The sequence below is a fragment of the Manis pentadactyla genome, chromosome 17, assembly GCF_030020395.1.
Source record: "Manis pentadactyla isolate mManPen7 chromosome 17, mManPen7.hap1, whole genome shotgun sequence".
NCBI classification, from domain to species: Eukaryota; Metazoa; Chordata; class Mammalia; order Pholidota; family Manidae; genus Manis; species Manis pentadactyla.
In genome coordinates, this window is record NC_080035.1 from 61516551 (window position 1) to 61537332 (window position 20782).

The following is a 20782-nucleotide window of genomic DNA, read 5'->3' on the forward strand; positions in this document are numbered from 1 at the left end:
ATAAATGCCGGAACACCTTGTCATTCTGAAATATATGATGTGGTGACACTGATTTCCTGGTGTTTGGGGCTTGCATTTCCTAGTCTACGGTTACATGAGATGCCTTCAGAAGACTTGGTTATTTTTGTATTTGCTCTCATTATTGTTATTTTTGGAGTGACTTTTTTTCCCCCAGAAGTTAACTGTCCAATTGTTTCTTTAAAGCACTGAGCGTTGGGACCACTTAATTGCCACAAATAAATCTCACATCTTCTGGCGTGTATTGTGTGCAATCTTAAAATATATATTAGTAACAATCTTTCACTTTATATCCCTTGTGTTCTATACACCTATTATAAATACGTCCTATCCTCCTCCTCCTCGACATCATAATTTATTTCTGTCTTATGGACTCGAAGAGGTCCGCATGTGTGCTTCGCCCCAGCACAGTACCTACCCTGGGGCCCGTGGCCGGCGGTGCCGTAAGGCTCAGTGGAGAGGGGATCTGACCTACCTTCTGTACATGATAATTCCTTAATAAAGTCAATGATGATGAATTACAGCCTGCTTGACCTTTGGCTTTTAAACTTCGAGGTCAGGTTCGGCTCTCTGCTGTTCTCCTAAATGCTTTCCCTGTGTTTCATAAAATGTGAGAAGTATAGCAGCTGAATCTGCTTTAAACATCACCGAAAGCAGAGCGGCTTGCCCACAGCTCGGGGGCTGTCCTCAGCGCCAGCACCCGCAGGCCCGCCGCCCGGGCTTCTCCTCGGCCTCCTGACGCCCCCCACAACCCCAGGCAGGCTCCCCAGCCTGATGCCCCTTTTCTCCACCAGCGAGCCCTTGCGCACTGCTGTCTGCTGAGAGCGGATCCCCTAAAATGCACTCTAACCCACTGCGTGTGTTGCTGTGTCTCCTACTTGCCCCTTAAAACCCAAGCCAATCCAAGGTGCTGTGCCACCTGGGCCCTCCCGACTTCCCGTGTAGAGGCAGCGGCGCCGACCTCGTGTGCAGGCAGCCCTGCTCCCGGCCCGCGCCTGCACCGCTCCTCACAGCCTCCTCGGAGGCTGGCAGCCTGGCCTCCGGCCGGAAGGTGCTCACCAACCAAGGCGATTCTGCAAGTGTGTTACCCGTTCTCCCACGCTGCCCCTGCAGGCGGACGCCTAGGAGACTCCAGACCTAATGTCCATTAGCGATGCAGATGTGGGGCAGAGGAAATCTCATGTGAAGTGCTGCAGGCCCGGCTGCGGACGGGGTGTGGCCGTGAGGACAAGAAGCAGGAGCCCCTACAAGCCTGGTGCAGCCGGCGGCGGTCCCCGTGGCAGGTCCGGTCCTCCCCAGAGGCCGTGCCAGGCTGAGGGTGCCACCTCCAGGCTGGCCTCCCGGCAGCATGCAGGCTGCTGGCAGGGCTCTGGCCCACCACCCGCCGTCCTCCCGGGGCTTCAGAGGGGGCCTGAGTGGCCGGGGCACATGGCTTCGAGGACGGAAGGCGGGAGGCGGGCGCGGCCGGCCAAGGGGCACCTTCCACACGAGTCTTCCAGCAGCCGGCGCGCGTCTGGGCTCGTGGCTGCCGGGCCACGGGCCGGGGAAGCCGTCCGACTCCACGGGCTCCTCCGGGAAGGGGTGCGCCCCCCGCCCCGCTGTGCCCCAGTCCAGTCGAGGCCCGGGGGCTCATCCACGCTCCCGGGCTGGCGCAGCGGGCCGGGCCCTCTCCTCCGGGAAGCGAAGGCACCGCCAGGCCTCAGACCTTGTAGTAAATGTTGGCCGGGCTCTGGGGAGGCATCTCCTGCACTATGTACACCGGGTGCCCATAGTCCCCGCTGACCTTCTCGTAGTGGGGGCAGAAGACGCTGTCCGCAGTCCTCAGGGGGATGATGATGTCGCTGGGCTCCGAGCCGTTGTTGTTCCCGCCGCGCTTGGGCGTGGCCAGCGTGCTCAGCGACAGCGTGGCCGTGTGCTGCGGCGAGTGCTTGCGGTGCCGCCGCCGGTACTTGAGCAGGAGCACCACCAGCGTGATGATGATGACGATGAAGATGATGCACCCTGAGGCAATCCCTGCGAATAAGGCCACTTCGGAACCGAGGATGTTCCCGGAATGTCCGGCGCTGCTGCCGTCGGTGCTGGAACCTGCCCGGGCGCGGAAGGAGAGGAGCCGGTTAGCGCGGGCCCAGGGCCGGGCGACTGCTCCGCGGCCCGCAGGACGCGAGCCCCGAGCGGGGCCGCAGACTCCGCGGGCAGACTTTGGCGCAACCGGCAGAAGTCAGCACGGGCGACGCGGCCCCGGGCCAGACTTGCGGGCTGCTCGCAGACCACACGGTCTCCTTTCCACCCGAGGGACAGGCCGCAACAGCCAGCCCTGGGCCTGCCCTGCGCCCAACCCCGTCGGCCGGCCCACGGCCACAGCCGGAGAGAAGCGGCCCGGCGGCACAGCTCCTGCCGTCCTCCGCACGCGAACCTGCGCGCCTGCCTCCCCGAGACCAGCCCTGCCCCCCGGCAGAGCTGCACAGGAGGAGAAAGGCGTCATGGGCCTGGGAAAACGTTCAACTCCTAACTCGTCTGCATTATTTGATTTACACTTAAAATTTGGTTGGAAGAAACTCTCACACCGAACAGACTGCCAACCCAAATGTTAAGGACTAAAAAATTGCCTGGCATCAGTCTATTATCCATTTATCAGTTTGTCACAGAATTTGACACTTCTTGTCATGGAAAGTTAGAAATAACAACTTCCCTCCTCGATGCTTGAAAAGAGAAGGAATATTGCTGCAGATGCTAAACTCACACGACTACCAACTGGCCCCAGTGCAAACTGCTGACCTCGCTCAGCGGCCACCATATACAAATTCATTAGCCTGGGAACAACACAAAGCTCTCTGTTCAAAGCCTGCTAAGAAAATGAAGTTTAAATGACAGCCAGTTTTCTCTGGCACTCTGAATTTTTGCCAGGGGTCCATTTAATCTTTTATTTTATGCTAAAAATGTGACACCTCAAAGATAACCTCCTGAAAAACATGGCATTATGCAGTATTTTAAGATGTTCCCCCTCTAACATGTAGAAGAGGATCAATCAGGCTCTTTGTGGATTAGATATAATTCGATGAGGGATTAGAACATTAATTATATATACATTAACATCAGCTGTAAGCCAGTGTTGCAACCAGCATGACAAGGTGTCAGCCAATAAAAGAACGTTGGGCCGAAAGAGCCTTGCTGACCATCGGCACTTGCGTCTGCTGCATATTCTCCTCTGGTGAATGTGAGACTGATGGGAATGAACTGTTTTGTTCTTACTGAGTAACTGACGACCACTGAGGGCCAGGACGACCGGCCTCCGTAACCGCAAGCCAGTCCTGCTGGTGCAGCAGCTCTCTGACGGTGTCCCACCCCCGAGACAGCAGGCGCGCAGCACACAGACCTACGTACACGCAGCATGCTGCTTGCTATACCTGGATTTGGTTTGACAAAGGGACTCGTTGTTGAACTTCTTCCATTTGTACCAGCTTCTAGCTCTGGACGTCTTGTTGGATCATTATGCCTGGTTGACCCGGCAGAACTTGCATCTATATGAGGAACAAAAGATTACTTACAGCACAGACCTGTGATGAGATCTAGCTTTATGAGCTGGATATCTCAAGAGGCATGAATAGCAATGAGCATAAGATTCTTTATGCAAAGTACTCTGAGATACAAAAATACAATTTTCCTTTTAAAACAAAACAGTTAAACTAGTTACTTCAAAGGTTTAGATTGTGAGGCCATCTGTGGAAACGATAGGGATTCTTGCATTTGGCAGGCACAGCATTTGCAGATGACATTTCAATTTAACTGAGCAAGTTGATTGACTACTATACCAATTTCTACTTAGAAGAATAACTCTTTCTGCACAATAGGCTATCTATATGTGAAAGGCTCAATGAACAAGAGTCTTCGGTAGTCAAGATGCAGAAATGGGTAAAATGGCAGAAACTTAGTTTTCATTCTGGATATTTTAATTTTGAACCAAAGAGGTGTTTTGCTTTTAAGAAGAAAAAAACTATATATATTTGTATGTATATATATATATATATATATATATATACATTTATGGCAACAGGCATTGTACCTGGCTGACCTTAACTTTTAGAAGCATCTCTAATAAAAGCAATATGTCACATTGACTTGAGGAAATCTGTCAGTGGCTCGAGATACAGAGAAGGGTTTGCTCTCAGAACTAAACTGAGGAGTGAATGAAGGCAAGTTATTAGCAACACTGGCGCCATGCTAGCCGGGGCTCAACCAGATCACAGTGGCTTCAGGAAGCAGATGGTCTTTACCTTGTCCAACTCTCATGAGGATCTTCATGGCTCTTGTCTGGCACACCCCTCCCTCCTGGTTATCCAGGCCCTCCAAAGACCCATTTGATGTAGCTGATCAAAAATAAAATGGACAAAACAAAAAAATAAAGAAAAATCAGGAACTCAATAAGCCAAGTTTACATGAACATGAAATGTCTGAAAACAATTTGAAAAATAGGAATTCACCCTTAGTCACAAGTTTTTGGAAAGTATGGGATGCTGAAAGGCAAAAATAAAAAAACAAAAGAAATAAAGAAAAATGGATACTGTTAACACTGTTGCATGTATGCTATGTGGCTGCAAATTTATAAGCGCTTTCTCCTTTCCTCATCATCAACTGATTCAGTTAGTCAATAGATACAAGGGGCAGCATCTTCTAAAAAAGCTAACTATTTTGGGGTCAAACTCAAAAGATCAAAAATAGTTAATACAGCAATTTCAAAACGTGGTAATCATCACACAACACCTGCTTCCTCTACTACAGATTTCCTGCTTCAAGAACAATTAGCCTGATGCTCCTGTTTGTCAAGGATCCAAGCTCTGTAAACACTAAAGGAGGACACTCCCACAGCCCTCTACTTTCCCCAGCTTTATTCAAGCTTAGAGGTAGACTAGAATTCAGGTTTTCAAATTCTGAAGTTTTTCCCCATAATTTTGAACTCATTTTGAACAGAAAGAATGAGTGGGTCATTATTAGCAAGATCGACCTTAGTCAAACTCTTGAACCAAGTGACTTGTCGTAGAACTCTAAAGGGCAGGGAGACGACACGGGCCCACACTCCGCGAGGGTCCCGCGGCAACTTGGAATACACAGTGGGTGCTTCCAGCAGCCGCTGGCCTCGCATTAACCAGCTCGATTCCCTTTCCGGCTCAAGAGGGAGGAGGAGGAGGAGGAGGGACAGGACACTTGACCATTTCCAGTATTTTTTTAAATACCTATTCTCTACCCTATTAAAACACATTGTTGTCTGCCTCTTTAGGACGCTGAGTTCTCTAAGTAGCATTGTGACTAAAGCAGCAAAAAGACAGGGTGCCAGGTACTTTGCTGAGGAACAGATTAAAGTTACAGGTCAAGTTCCAGAAGAGGAAAGAAGGTAGAGAGAGCTACATATTTTCTTTCCTCCAAAGTTCAAGGGGCAAGGAACGGAGGTGTTTCATAACATTTCTGCAATGTAAAGCAATCTCTACTTTGATTATCAAAGTCTTGTCTACTAATATTGTACTTTGAAAGGCTCTGAAAAAGGGACGGAATTTCTGGTAAAACCAAATACAAGGGCATGTTTTTTTTAAATGGGTTGTTTGCTTTCCAAATGGCGGGTCAGCAAACAAGTCCTACACGCATGCAATGGTAATCGTATCAACTGGAAAATAAGGCACCCATTTACTGGTCTTGTGTTTTTGAGTTTATCGACTTTTACTTTCACTGTTTTCCTTAAAAACAATGGCTGCCTCTTGTGCATGTATAAGTATCTCTCTGCTTATCGGGGTATTTCCCTAAAGTTCACACTCCCACAGCTCTATCTTACTCTTCTGCTATTGCTGACTCTGAGTTTCTCCTGGGAAACTGGGCAAAAGTTGCCATAATAATTTTGAGGGACGTTAAAAGGTAGACAGTATTGTCTTGTAGACTTCTGAGAAAATGTTTGGCAGATAAGTTAAAACAAATACCTAAAAACTTTTTATGCATCTGTAAATATATTTAAAAAATTGTCTCTTTTCCCCCATTTCTTCATTTCCTTTCCTTTTTCCCTCCTCTGAACATGTGCCTAAATTTTAAAGTCTCCTTTCCTTGTGAAGGCTTAGAACAGTACGGATATCTCTGAGCACCACTATTTCTGGGCAATTTCTGAGCAGCACTATAACCTTCACTTCATTATTTAAAGTTTTCTCATTTGATCTTTCTCAAAAATAAGGATATATTTTCTATAGAAAAAAAGGAAAGCTGATGTCTTTATTTGGCTGATGGTTTCAAAGGTTTTATTTACTTCATTCAAGAGGAATCTCCATTTTTCTCACTGGTACACATATAAATGTAGCACACGCAAAAGGGCACTGGGACACTGAGTTAAATGAATAATATTTTCTGGCTAAAACTTAACCCTCAGCTGACCCCATAATAAAAATAAGATCTGAAGAGTGCTGCACAGAAAGCGGGGGTGGTGGGGGTAGGATATAGATTTTTGTTTAACTTGAGGTAAAAGGTCAAAAATTCAGGCCTAAAAGAAAAAATAAATAAATGAATTCCAGGAAGGATAAGACCAGGCATGGTAGAGAAGAGTCACTGGTAAATATAATTCAAAACTGCTTCTAGGGAGGGAAGAAACCTGGGGGACTCGGTCAATCTGGAAGCACTATAATCGCTGGAGGGGCTTTTTCTTCCAATTTTGGCTTGCAGGCCAATGCCTTTTCTGAATTCCAACCCTTCATTAAGAATTCCCTTTGGTTTACCCAAAATGATGTCCCAATAACCCCCAAATGTAAAGAACCCAAATGTTCAAATAAAATCATCATCTATAGTTTAACATCCACAGACAAAAAGATGGGAGGAGAAAAATTGTGTAGCCGGAGAATGAACCTGACTTGCATCTTTAACAGTTGAAACCTGTTATGTTCTGGGGAGAGAAGGGCCTTCAAGTCCTGGAGATGCATAGAGGGAACTCAGCAGATGCTGTCTTTGCAGGCCACTAGGATGCTAGAGCTACGAGCTACTGCTGGTGTAGGGGGACAGCGGTGAGGGGGAGGGGGGCCCAGGGCAGAACATTGTGAGGCCAGTTTTTCCACTACATTCTGGACTCTGCTTTGTTCCCTTTTAAGTCAGCTTGGAAGTTGCAAGGTTAATGGAAGATAATGAACAATTTGTTACTAATGTTAAAATAGCATCCTACATAATCGGCTATTTAAAAAGGGGACAAACTTTAAAACATAGTTATATGCTTCCCCTTGAAAGACTTCTGACCTAAGTTAGCAGTGATCTAAGCTGTCATAGCAAAAGCCTGTTTCAGTAAAACTTTATAGCAAATATAAAACAATTAAGAGTGACTTCAACTTTTTAATATTTGATTCCATGGTGAAAATTAACTTCTCCCTTCCCTGTTACCTCCCCATCAGAAAGGGTAGGGGGTGTGGCTCTAATTCTAGAGGACCCCCAGCCCCTGCCCTGAGCAATGACATGGTCAGTGTGCCCTCTCCTGATCAAGCCTCCTTACTGGCAGTGAACTCTGAAATAAAGTCACAAGATTAATGGTCTCATTCCTGCTCTAACAGCCAGTCACCAAAAAGCTCAAAAAGGCTTAACAGCTAACTTTGAAAAACAATAGGAAATTGCTAATGCTTGGGTATAAAATCTATTTCTATTTCAAGAGACAACTTTGCAATTATTTTTTATTGTTGATTTGAATGTATTGGGAGATTTTAACTTAAGAGAAAGAGTAGAAATAAATTACCTCATTATACCTAGTTTTCTTTGTATCTTTCTACCAGCATTAGCTAATGCCACCACAGTCATAGTATTACTAAATGGATGTAATTGCATTTAACATTTAGAGACAGAAAAAATCAACATTTTAGTGCCCAGACTTTTTTTTGTTGGCCCTGGGGAAAAAATGGACTTTATAAAATTAAACATTACTAGGAAGTTTTCTCCATCTAGTTAGATAACAGGTTTAATAAAGTTATACGGGCATTTTACAGCCTGTTTTGAAAAGCCTTCACTTCAGGGATCTAACTGTATATAGTGAGTGTACTGAAATCACTATCTTGTTTCCCCAGAGCCTGGTTTTCAGTGGGTGGACACCATTGCTCAGCAGAAAGGACTCCAAGTTAACACGGCCGAAAAGCTTTCTTCACATCTGAAAACTACATAGCCAACATCTTTGGTTTCGCATTGATTTGCACACAAATTTACTGGAGTTCTTACCCACTGGGAAATAGTACCCGGGTTATCTGAGGGCAAGAGTATTTCTGGCTGGTTTTCTAGGCTGTGTCCCTGGAGAGGAAGTAATGTTGCACCTTCACCATGTCTTCGTGTTTGTTACCACTCTGTCCCTCAGGAGGCTGAGCCCCATACTGGGGCCTGGCCTTTCAGCACGCTGCCTGGGCGGCCCTGCGCTCATCAGATGGAGAATTCCACGGCTGGCTGTGCGCCCACACATAGGTCTTGTTCACAGGGGCGTGAGGAATGGGGGCAGCACACACAGATTCTGCTGAATCGGAAAACAGCACCGCCGTGGAGGGAGATGCTTGGGCTGTGATGGGAAGGATGAGCGCCAGCACGCCCCCTACTGTGGGGGCACTTGGCTCAGAGCTACTGCTTATTGGGAAGGGGTGTGATGGACACTCAAACATGAATATTTTTATCAACTCCATCAAAGAAGTCCACCAAAGATAAACATTAATAAGCATTCAGAGTCAGGAAAGTCAGAGTTCAGTTTTCTAGTGAGAATAAAAATCTCGTCTTTACATAAAGCTGCACATGACATATTCACTCTTATTTGATTATGAAACAAGCAGCATTTTACGAAAATTCTTTATCAGCATCTTCTGTATACTGCTCTTTTTTCTGCCATGTCATATGCTGGCCCTACTAATTTGATTTCTTAGGCCAGCCTTCCTACACATCAGTCTCCTTAAGCTCAAAACAGACTTCTGAAGAACCAGCAGCCCTATGGCTTGGCCTAATTAGACCGAGGAACTAAAAACAGTGGAGTCAAGTGAGAAACATGGAAAGTAAAGTTGGGACATTAAAATAAACACGACACACAAACTAGTTTACTGTTTTCTTCTACCAGGGGTGGCAACTCTTTGTGTGTCTAAAAAAAAAAAAAATGGAATGAGATTTTAGGTCAGAAAACGAGGAGGCTGATAAAAATACAGTGAGATAACGGGAACGGACAATCCGGGAAGCTAAGACCAGTCTCCTCAGCAGCTTGCCATCAACTCAAATCCAGAGGGTTTGATGCAAATTCAAAATGTGTAAGACAGAAACAGGGACACAATTTCTAGAACTCAAGGAAGTTTACAGCTTGGGTAACATAGTTATCCTTTAAGATACTACCTTGAGAGAAAATTTCTAAACATGGAAATGATAATGTTGCTGGGCATGCCAAAAATAAATGCCTTTTTCTTTAATGAATGAAAACTTCTGACAGAAACATCAGTCTAATGCACCAAAAGGAAGAATAAAAACTCACTTCCTCTAACATATTACTTTTTATGTTTTTCCTATAGATTTACAGTGAAAGAAAGGAGGAATATACCATCATGATTTTCCAAGGACCTAGTTATTTTTGCTTGGTGTAATATCAGATAAAGTACAGTATTATGACAAAGCACATGACATTCCACCTCACAATGCCAAATTTGCCTTATCTTAGCTTTATAAACACTCAATGGCCTCAGTTTGAAGAAAGAAAAATACAAAGGAGGTTATTTAAAAAGAAAGGTTTTGGTGTTTTTTTATAAACTTCTACCTGTTGAGATAGCTCTCACTGGCATCTGATCCGATGAACTGGTGTTAGTGTGTGGGGCACAGTTCACAGTTAAAACACTGCATAAAAAAGCTCCTAGTGAGGTAGGATGTCTGATTTCTTACCCGAGGAAACACTGTTCTGGTGTGATAGGAAGAATCACTTGAATTGAAACACTATCACTATGGTTGTGTTTTGAAAGGTCAGAGCAGTAAATTATGAATTATGAAGTGGTAACTGGCTTAGTCCCAGTGACTTACATACACAATTAATTAGTTTCTTCACTAGTTACAATGATTTGGGAAGACGAATTTAAAAATGGAATCACAATTTAGACCTTACCTCCTGTGTTCTAGCATTAAAACATGAGTACAGATACCAACTAGCAAATATAAATGGATGCTCTTGAATAAAATAGTATTAATTTTGTTCCCTCAATTTCAAAAGTTCATCATGAACAATGATAGGATAATTCATATCGATGGCTCAGAAATAAGAGGAGTTTTTTAAAAATGTAAAAACCTTGAAACAGTTTAGTAAACTGTTTGTTTGTATATTCCCTAAAAGATTAATGGAATAGATCACTTTTCCACTTTATATTACTTCTGGGGGTCGGGGGATATTGGAGAACTGAGTCTGAAGGTGCCACTATATGTGTTACATCCCATATCTCACACATCATGACAGACTTGGACATCAAGGGAAATCAACCTATGGGGAGAATAGTAAGAATATGAAGTGAGAAACACCACATCTTGAACATAAAAAATTCTCTCCTAACTTACTCTTAAGAGCTTTTAACAATTAAGAACTATATACAAAGATGAAGTTAGTAATATTTACTGAAGATGCTAAGAGCCATAATTATCTTTGACAACACAGTCCTGAAAAGTCACTGATTACATACAACCAGAGTGGAAAAGACAGGGGCAGGAGAAGTAGTAACTGTGTGTGTGTGTGTGTGTATGACTATGTGTGAGTATGTGTGCATGCACACGCGCATGTGCGAAATATGCCAATGAAAGAAATCCCTTCCAGGCTCAACCCAGTACACTGACACTTTTCCTGAGAGAGATCAAATGGTCCTGAGAGTAAATTACCTGCCCCTCTTCTTACTAAAGGCATGCTTAAACACACCAGATTATTTATGGAGTGGTTTATTCTATATTGCTAAAGTATTGCTTCTGACACCTTGCTGTCTCAATTTTTAATGAATTCTGTTAAGGGAAAACATCCCTTTCTAAGTGTAAGATTTCATTGCTAAAAGTTATGATGATTTATGCAGATGGATTCTCTCATTACGTTAAAAGACTTCAGTAAGATTTCGTAAAAAAGCTTTTCATCCAGTATGCTTTAAGGGAGTTTATATTGTCCCAGTGACTCAGTTAACACCAGGAGAATGTGACAGTCAATGGTAAAGGAGTAATTAACTTTACACATGAGAGTCAACCCTAATATAAGCCAAAACCTAGGAAGAAAGGGAATTGTGTTTAAAAATAGGTGGCCAGATGACCATTTTAACATAATGACCAAACTTACATTTAAAAAAATCCTAAGAATGATGTAAGAGTACTAAAGATAAAACATAATTCCCTGTTGTCCATAGTAGTTTTACTTAAGCATTTAGATTTTTAAAAATGAGACTTCCTGGGCCAGAAATAGTGATACTATCTCATGAAAATATTCTGAACCATGAAGAAGCATGTGTGTGAGTGAGTTATTTCTAGCGTACAATCCACTGCCCACTCCTGAGTTTTCAACAGTCTTAATAATTAAAACATCTTTGTGGAAATATGGAAATGTCTAGGTATGGAAACATCAGAGTAAAAAGCTCACGGTGGGGAGGGTGCACATCCCACAAACCTTTTGCCCTTTCACTGTCACTAATCACAGGCAATGATATTAATGACCTGGTAATTGGGAGCCCACAGCACTGAAGTGGAAAACATCCGTCTGAGGCAATGTTCGTCTCTGGGTGGTAAAACTGCAGCAGTGACTGAATTAATGTTTGCTGACAGTTTAGAATATAACACTGCGGAGAGGAAATGCACCACTCTCATGGCCTAATGGTGGAGATGGACGTGATATTATTTGCTCTGACCATCTACAGACTGGTAGTAACCCCAATAAAATGCCCTATCTGAGTCTGCCCTACACATGAACCTTACTCTGTTCAGCAGGCATGCTCTGTACTCTAAGAATCCAGAGCAATTTTCCACATGTTTGCTTCAATAAAAGAATACCTTCATCTTCCAGCCTAACTTCAGGAGCAACAAAACTGGGCTCCCTCACTAATGCAAAAAGCCATTTGTGAAGTGCAACTGTCTTTAGCAACGCCTGGCCTGGCTCTCCAGTCACATTATCAATTATGTTCCCCCAGAGGCCTTGCCTGCCCAACCATCCACTCACTGTAGCCCTCATACTTGACTAAGGATAATCTGGTCTCTTATTGCCTCTCTTTGAACATTTGAGGTATTTTTGATTTTTATAATTTTATTACTTAGCAACTTTCTATTAAGGGGCTCAAAGTACTTAGCAATGTTTTAAAAACACAAAGTAGCATACTCTCACGGAAGAAATGGAGCTGATGAACAGACAGCAGATGTACAAAGCAGAGGAAAATTTGGAAGATCTGTCCAATTGCTATTACAACCACTTCTTTTTGCCAGTGGCCCTTTCTCCTTTACTATTTCTCTGGGGGATTTTTTAGTTCAACTTTGGGGCATGTGATTGAAGGTAATTACATGTCACACGACACAGGACCGAGCATCAGGCCTGCCATATTTGATACAGCAGAGCACAGTGGACACCCCCAGTGCAAGAGCCCCTTTGCTATGGCTCTGCAGGCGTGGTGTGCGTACATAGACTCTCTTCACTGTCACCATGTGTGTGACATGTTACGTATGTGTTCTCTCTTTTCTGTACAATGTATGTGATGTGATATGGACATATGCCACCTTTCCTCTCACTCTGTGGGCATTTATATGTCTGGTGACCACAAAGGCCCTAACAATGCTGGTCCAAGGGTCCGGCAGCCTGCTTCCATTTTGGCTGACATTTCACGGCTGTGCGGACTGTACTAAAGTAGTCACACTTTCTAAGTTTCCGTTTTTCTCACCAGGAGAAAAATTTCTGTATCACCTGTGTTTCAAGAGTGCAAAGTGACAGAGCGCATGTCACTTCACTCTAAGTGATCAAACACCCAGCCTGAGATTTCAGAATTTTAGGAACAAACGTGTGACTCTTAAGAGCTATATAAATATGTTTTCTCAAAGTAATCTTTTTTTGTCTATCTATGCCTCTTGGCTCTTTTTTAAAGTACTTTATGTTGTTTTAAGTTTTGATCTTTGTGGTAGATATTTAAAAGCTATTAAGAAACTTGTTCTCTCTCATGCTTATACTAGGTCTCCAGTTTTCCATTATGTTATGTTCCATTATTTATGAGGTTAAGTGAACTTTAAAAGCTATATACACAGTTGTACTAGAGGTATTAAGACATATTTTATGAAATAGTAGAGGCAGTTTTATTCTGAACAATTCTTTCAAGATGCCTTTTTTTCCAAGTAACTTTCACTTCTCACCTGCTCTTGCTTTGCTCATATTTTGCCTGCGGGGTTCTAGTCTCCCCCTTCAGCTGCTCCCCGGTAAGTCAGTCCTCTCATTCTTTCATTAGTTATTTTGGGAATAAGAAACCATGCTCACAGGAGTTTCTCCGTCTGCGCCAAGCGAGAGGAGCTGTCACCCACCTACATGACACCACTGGAAGGAAACAGTCTCCTCCTCCTAAATCGGGGTGACCGGGATATTCACCCCACGGCCACAATGCATCAGACTTGTGGGCTGGGAGTTCCTCAGCATGACCTCCAGTTACACAGAAGCTGAGACGTTATTCCGTAAGTGTAAAGCATGGAAGCTTCATTCCTATTAAATTCACTAAGGAGCCTTAACAACGTATCTTGGGAAAGCCTTCAATACAGTCAGGAAAGGATTTCACATTATGTTAAAACATAACAGAAATGACTCTTCCAGTGTTCAGACTAATGAAATGATGTACTTTCCCAGCTAGCCACAGTGGCATTCTTTTTTCTCTGGAAGAATATTCATACTACAGTAGGATGCTGCTAGAACTATCAGTAAAAATGTGGCCCTTCCTTTGTGTCATAGGGGACTGAGAAAGGCCCTGGCCCGCCAGGGGAACCAGCAGGGAGGTGATTATACATGTGGGTGGCTCCTCCCAGGCTGCCTCTTGTGGGTCTTAGGGACGATCCACTAACAAGCTTGGGCAATTCCAACAAAATGATACATAAATGCATGTTTCTTGGTAAGGGAAGCCCAAGGACAAAAGAATTTTTGCAACATTCCAAGAAGACAAAGAGAGAAGATCTTGTAATTAAGCTATTCAGCATTATTGAAACTTGTAAACTCTCTGGAGTTTGATTTTATGGGTGATTTACAAATAAATACCTTCTGAGCCCATCTTCCCCACCCTCCTGCTTGCAAGGAAGCATGGATTTGCCTTCAGTCTTCTGCCTTACACTGTCCTCCTCTGCCCCAAGGAGGCCCCTCAGCTGTATCTGTTAGGTACCAGCCACGAAAGCAGGCTCTGTGGATACACCACCTTACTTAACTTCACATCAACCCCAGAAAGCAGGTACTGTCATCATCCCAGTTTACCCATGGCAAGACTGAGGCAGAGGCTGGTCTGGTTACTGCTGAAGGGCATTCAAGAACCCAGGTCTGTCTGACTCCAGACTCTCAACTACTGTGCTGATCTGTCGCTCTAGGTAGTGTGTGTATATAGCCCCCTATGACTCAGGACTCTGATGAACATTCTATTACAAAGTTGACAGCTGTAGGTTAAAAATAAAAATGTGTTTAAATGCTTCAATTCAGCAATTAAATGCAAAGTATGAAACATAAATCCTTACCCGAAAGTCAGAGGATGTAAGTGATAGGCTAGTGTTGCCATGTCACTAAACTTGATGGAAATATAGCTTTTGCTACAATTATCATATAAATTAATCAATGCAATAAAGCACATAATCACTTTATATAGGTCACACATTCTTACAGATCCAAAAAAAATCTCTATAGGAGGACATTTGAATTTTGCTAGGGAAAGAGATCCTAGTGCATTCAGTGTATTTTAATGACACTCCCAAGAAATAAGTTATCAAAAATAGAAAAGGAAAAAAAAAGAAAAACAAAAAGAAAACAAATATATACATATGCTCAACAAAAATACAGGCAGGGAATCTGTTGTTCTCTTGGTTCTTTAAGATCAGTGTTTCATTGTGTTTGTGTGCAAGCATTTTAATTTATTTTGTAATTTTGCTCAGAAGTGGAGTTTATGCCTAAAAAATAGCAAAGCTGACTGTGGAGCCTTCCAATTTTACATGCTCTGATTTTTGAAAAAAAATGTTTTACAGAACTAAACCAGTGAAGGGCTTAAAAAATGGAGATTCATTCAAACTCCTTTAGTGTCTCTCAAGGAAGGCTTCCTTCCATAGGCACAGAAGTGAGGGCAGCTTCTGGAAGCGCCACTGTGAACGCGGCAGGTGCATCTCACAAGCAACTTTATATTGAACCATCTTTAGAAATGACGATTTTAAAACTATGCTGCACGTCTATGTCTCAGCTACAGATCTGAAGTACAATAATGTAAAAGCCAGATAAAGCTAAACTGAGAGGTGCCCTGAGCATGTGACCTTCTTTGTCTAACAGCTGTGCCACGGCTGCTGTTCACTTAAAAAATATTGACACAATGGCTTTCATTTTCCCTCCCTCTCTGACTCACCTGATTTTTGGTTGTGTGATGAAAACCTCTTTGTAGGTATTCTGCAAGGTTCTTTGCTGAGTTTGGATAACTAACCCACAGAACCTCCATGATGTTGGATGTTGCAAAGGACCAGCGCACCAGAATGGCCAACTCATTCAGCTCTGTATACCACTGCTAAAAGGAAACTGTAAACCAAACCCAGAAAGGGTCTGCGAGACAACTCTGTGACACAAGTATGGATGAAGGCTGAGGAGACAGCTAGGAGTGATTGGAGTGATTTCTTAATATTAATCAGAGTGTTTACTAAGAGATTCTATTGAAAATGGGTAACTTTAGAACAGTTATTTCATATTTAAAAAAATTTTTGAAGACACAATAAAAATAACTACAGGTTATGTGAAATGCTCACTCTTTTTAAGGCAAGGAGGAATCTGAATGTTAGCAATGAAGATCGGGGATTTTTTTAGACCAGGGGTCATAACTTCCCACCTTTGGGTCATTGAAGATTAGGAGACTTGATTATGCAAATAGGCCCAAGGCTAATTACTGAAATAGGTCACTTGAAAAAGTCAACTCTAAACATTAAGAAAACTCATATTTATCATTTTGCCACATGTCAAAGCAAATAATCACCTCTGAGGAGAATTGATGAGGATGCGTCTCACTTTGTCATTTCCTAAGGGAATTTAGTAGATACTCAGTGGGTTTAAAAATACACTTCCAATTAAAAATTAATATTTCCTTCTAAAAACTCAAAGGTATGATGACTATATTTTAAACCTGGTAAAACCATAAATCAATGTCTTTAAAGAATTTATAGAAGATCCTGTCCATTTCAGAGATGAGCCACGTGAACAAGAAATCCTACAGTGGATGCCTGTGTCCTATGTCACTGGGCTGAACAACCCCTGCCAGCACTTTCTAGAAAAATTAAAATTCTGAGAAAGTGACTACTCCAAACCATCTCTGCTCTTCTTTCCCATGGAAAGGAACCAGAGTTCAAAGATGTGATGTTAACACTAACACCCTTATTTCTGAAGGTACTTAACTAACTAGACACTAAGCTTAGAGTCAAACACGTGTTGTGTATATTTCAGCAACTCCAATACCAACATTATCAGCTGTCTCCAAGTGAATCGATAATTGGAGGTGTTAAAAATACACTTGTAAATGTGAGTACTTTCTGCCAATGTTACCTAATATAGAACTATTTAAGTTGAATGTGACAGTGTGTATGTGTGTGAATGTGAGACATCTTTGATGTGGAAATAAGTGACTTTTAAAAATCTTGGGATTGTGGAAGAAGCAATGGAAATCCAATATTAACTTTTTAAACAGTTTTAAAACTTGTTCCTCTCATCTCTCACTTCCTTTCTAGGGAAAGCTCTCTATCAATAAGCTTTGCTGCAAGATGGGTGAGAAATTGGCTTCAGCATTTTCCCAAGTATCTGCTGTCTGCCTCTTGTCTGTGACGTGGCAGAAGTCTGCTGAGAGTCTCCCTGGACCTTGCAGCAAAGGTCTGCACCCTGGGCCCTTTCCCCAGCCCTGGGACAATCACCCATCCAGTAGGAGCATTCAAACAGCCTCTCATGGTTTCAAACTTGAAACCCTTAACTCTATTTTAAGAAAGTTTCTTTTATCCCGGAACACCACATTGTTTTTTTTTCTTTTCTTTTTGTGACTGGTTTATTTCACTTAGTATAACAGCCTTAAGGTTCATCCATGTTGTGGTATGTGACAGAAATTTCTTTCTTTTTTAAGGCTGAGTAATATTCTATTGTACGTATTTACCACTGATTTATAATTGTTTTTATATATATCACAAAATATCAGTTACATATACATGTAGCTCTGATTCTAGACACATTATCTAGTCCATATGTATAATCCTTGCACCCTGTTTTAATTATTATACTTTTGTATAATTGTCAATATTTAATAGGGAGAGTCCTGTGTCTTTGATTTTATTTTTCAGAAGTGCCTTGGCTATTGCGTTTTCCTCTTCTATGTACATTCTGCAATCATTTTTTTTTTTTGAGAGGGCATATCTTATATTTATTGATCAAATGATTGTTAACAACAATAAAATTCTGTATAGGGGACTCAATGCACAATCATTAATCAACCCCAAGCCTAATTCTCAATAGTCTCCAATCTTCTGAAGCATAACGAACAAGTTCTTACATGAATACCACATTGTTTTTACACTGAACTCATACTCAAAGAGAGTTCTGGAGGCTAGTATAGCTCAGCTACCTGCTACTGAACTTAATAATGAGTTTTTAGAAAAAGAAAGATAAGTGATGCCATTATTTGGTAGATTAATATTACAATTATAAATCAAGTTGTGCTTCTAAACACAAACCTGTCACGTAATGATAACAAGTAGTTATTAAATGCTCACTACATTAAACACAGAGATGTTGATAAATCATGTATTTATTTGCATTCCTGCATATTACTTCAGACTGAAGTGTGAACCTATAACATCTGCTGAAACCCACTGGCACTCGGCGGGAACTTAGAATTTACAGAGCTGTCTGTAGGAAGTCATAAGCCAAAGCGAGAGGGGAGAATCTGGGCCTATCAGCTTGTCTCCCTGGAAGAGCCGGCCCTTGGCCTGGACTGCCTGCACGGTTCCAGTGACGCACATTTAATGCAGCAGGTACAGCTGATACTCCAGGGCAGCCACTCTGCAGGCGCCCCCAGGTTCTCTCGCCCATCCTACCAGGGCATTAATCTCATTAATAAATTCATCCGAGGGCAGTTTCAGTTCCCTATAAATGGTATGCTCTTCATCAGTGTCCTAGGTCAACAGTCCTACTTAAAAGTCTTTTTTAAAAAAATAAATAAATTAGGCTTCCAAAAGCTTCAGGTTTCCATTTTTTACCTAATAATTATTTTATATTTTCAAGTATTTCTCTATCATCTTGTATATTTTACCACCTTACCTGCTTGTTTCATTTCTCAGAATGCTTTTATTATCACTTTATGATAATTATTCCTTTAAATCTATATGCCACTTTCCCTTTTTCTTGTTACTTAGTCTAGCTAAGCCACTCTGTAACAAGTTGGGTTAAGAATAGGTTTTCAGTCTCTATGGTATTTCAGGTTTTCAGCAAAGCACACGATAACCAGACAGCTATGACCTATCTTTGTTTTAATAGCTAATGTATTAAAACCAAAAATAACATATTACTGAGTCCTAAATAAGTATGCAGTGAGCTACTGATTTTGTAAAGAGTTGCGTGTAGGTTGAGAAAGCCATATCTTCAATTGCTCTTTATTAGAAGGGAGGGTAAGCCCAGCAGAGAACAGTTCAATCTGAAGTCCAGGCTAACAAATGGGTGGAGACTCAAATCTGGTTATGAGCATAATTTTAAATCAAAGAAACTAAGTAAAGATATTTCTTTGCTTGAGTGACATAAACGGCTTTCCCAGACTGTGTTCTGAGAAAGGCGTGGGCCTGGAACAATCCCAGCCTTGTGCCCGCACGTGATCTGTACCCATGATGTGCTCTGCTTAGGTGTGCTTATCATTTGACTTCACAACCTCATGAGTGAACAGTAGCTCAGATATGACCCAAAGGATACACAGTATCTGCTCTGGAAAAATGTGTCAAATCATATGTAGATAGGAAAAAAAAAAAGCAACTCACTGAACAAACCCAAGCTTTTTCTTATTCTTCTAAATCTGGTTTTAACATGCCCGTGTATAATTGTGGTTTGCCTATAACCCCCCTCCTTCAAACCTATGAGCTCCATAAGGAAAGGAATTAGTATACCATCTTGTTCACTGTTGAATCCTTAGCACTTACTATGCAGTTTCTGGCACAGAGTAAATACTAAATAAATAAGTGGATGGATGGCTGGACAGATGAAAAAATGAAGAGAAAAATCATCGCACAAGATTTACCTATGAAAATCTCACCAATGGTCCTTAAAATGGTTTTGTCAGTAGAGATGCCGAGTATTTTCATATATATCCATTTATTTCAATACTATAAAAATCTCTATGAGGTTTTTCCTCTGGGTAGTCATATTAATGAATACTGTTAATAGAGGGTCCTTTATTCAATTAGGTTTCTTTAACAAATGGACAATTTCCAGGAAAGAGTCTCACCAAATTATTTGCCACAGTAATTTTAAGGAAACAAAAATTTATACAAACCTATTTTGCTTATTCTAATTTCTATAAACCAAATGAATAGAATTATACTTACATATAATATAATAATCTTTGTTCTTCTGAAATTCTAGGCCCCAGAGGTTAGGGCTGAATTCTTGAAACTTGATAGTGAATTTTACATCTTGGTCTGGTCTGGCACAGTTGAGGAGAGGGGTATTTTCCTTCTTAATAGTGCATCTGTCTGCTTGGTCTTTATCAACCATATAAACTTTATAATATTCATACTGGCCAACAGTTTTAGAGTCCACTTTGGGGCAAATAATATCCATTTTGTCTCCTATCTGTGGGTATAGTACCAGTCCTTGTCCAGGTAGAAATCTAAAAGCATAAAAAAAAAGCCATAGAGTTGATAACAATTGACAGTATTAATGATAATTGCAATATAGCCAATGTCAATAATTCCAAACTATAATTATATAGATCCACACTTTTATTTACCAAAAGTACCTCAGTTCAGATCAGCACTGCATGAATGAGTTTACGAATTAAGCTTTAAAGAAAAAAAAGAAAGAAAGAAACCACTCTCCTTAATGCTACCCAGCAGGACCAGTCAACCTGCTGACATTTCTTTACATCCCCTCTGCCTGTAAGAGTTCAGTACTCCATTGTGTAACTTTGCAATAACTTTTCCTCAGTGGTGAGTCAGCCCTTTGCACCTGTTTGTTACTTTTCAGCCATTGGCAGCTTTAATTCATTGAACATGTTGCAGAGAGATGGCATCAATTCCAGGGAACAGTGGTGCACTAATACTTTGTTGTTGAGTTAGTTTCCATTTACTGTTGATGTTAATTAACGGACAAGTTTCATCAAGAATGTTTCAAATTACTTATCATAATTAGTCACTTGATCAAACAATGGGTTTTTTATTACATCAAACAAAAGAAATGTCTTACAAACCCATAAAAGATAACCAGAAATAATTTGTGGTAGCATTGATACAGCTGTGAGATGAAGAGTTCCCGACTTACAAGGACGGCAACTACTGTTCTTACTCCACAAACCATTTATTTTTCCGTCCCTTGAGGTGTATTTGCTCCAAT

General features: G+C 41.8%; 1 protein-coding gene across 1 annotated transcript in view; it reads right to left on the reverse strand.

The window, feature by feature from the left end:
• Positions 1 to 1706: 1706 nt before the first annotated feature.
• EFNB2 (ephrin B2) overlaps positions 1707 to 20782 on the reverse strand; it is a 40151-nt gene continuing 21075 nt past the window's right edge. The window contains exons 2-5 of the mRNA XM_036893671.2: positions 19777 to 20060; positions 4290 to 4382; positions 3423 to 3536; positions 1707 to 2103 (exon numbers count right to left, since the gene is read on the reverse strand). Of these exons, the coding sequence (XP_036749566.1) occupies positions 1718 to 2103; positions 3423 to 3536; positions 4290 to 4382; positions 19777 to 20060 (877 nt within the window). The 3' untranslated portion in view covers positions 1707 to 1717. The remainder of the gene's footprint in view (positions 2104 to 3422; positions 3537 to 4289; positions 4383 to 19776; positions 20061 to 20782) is intronic.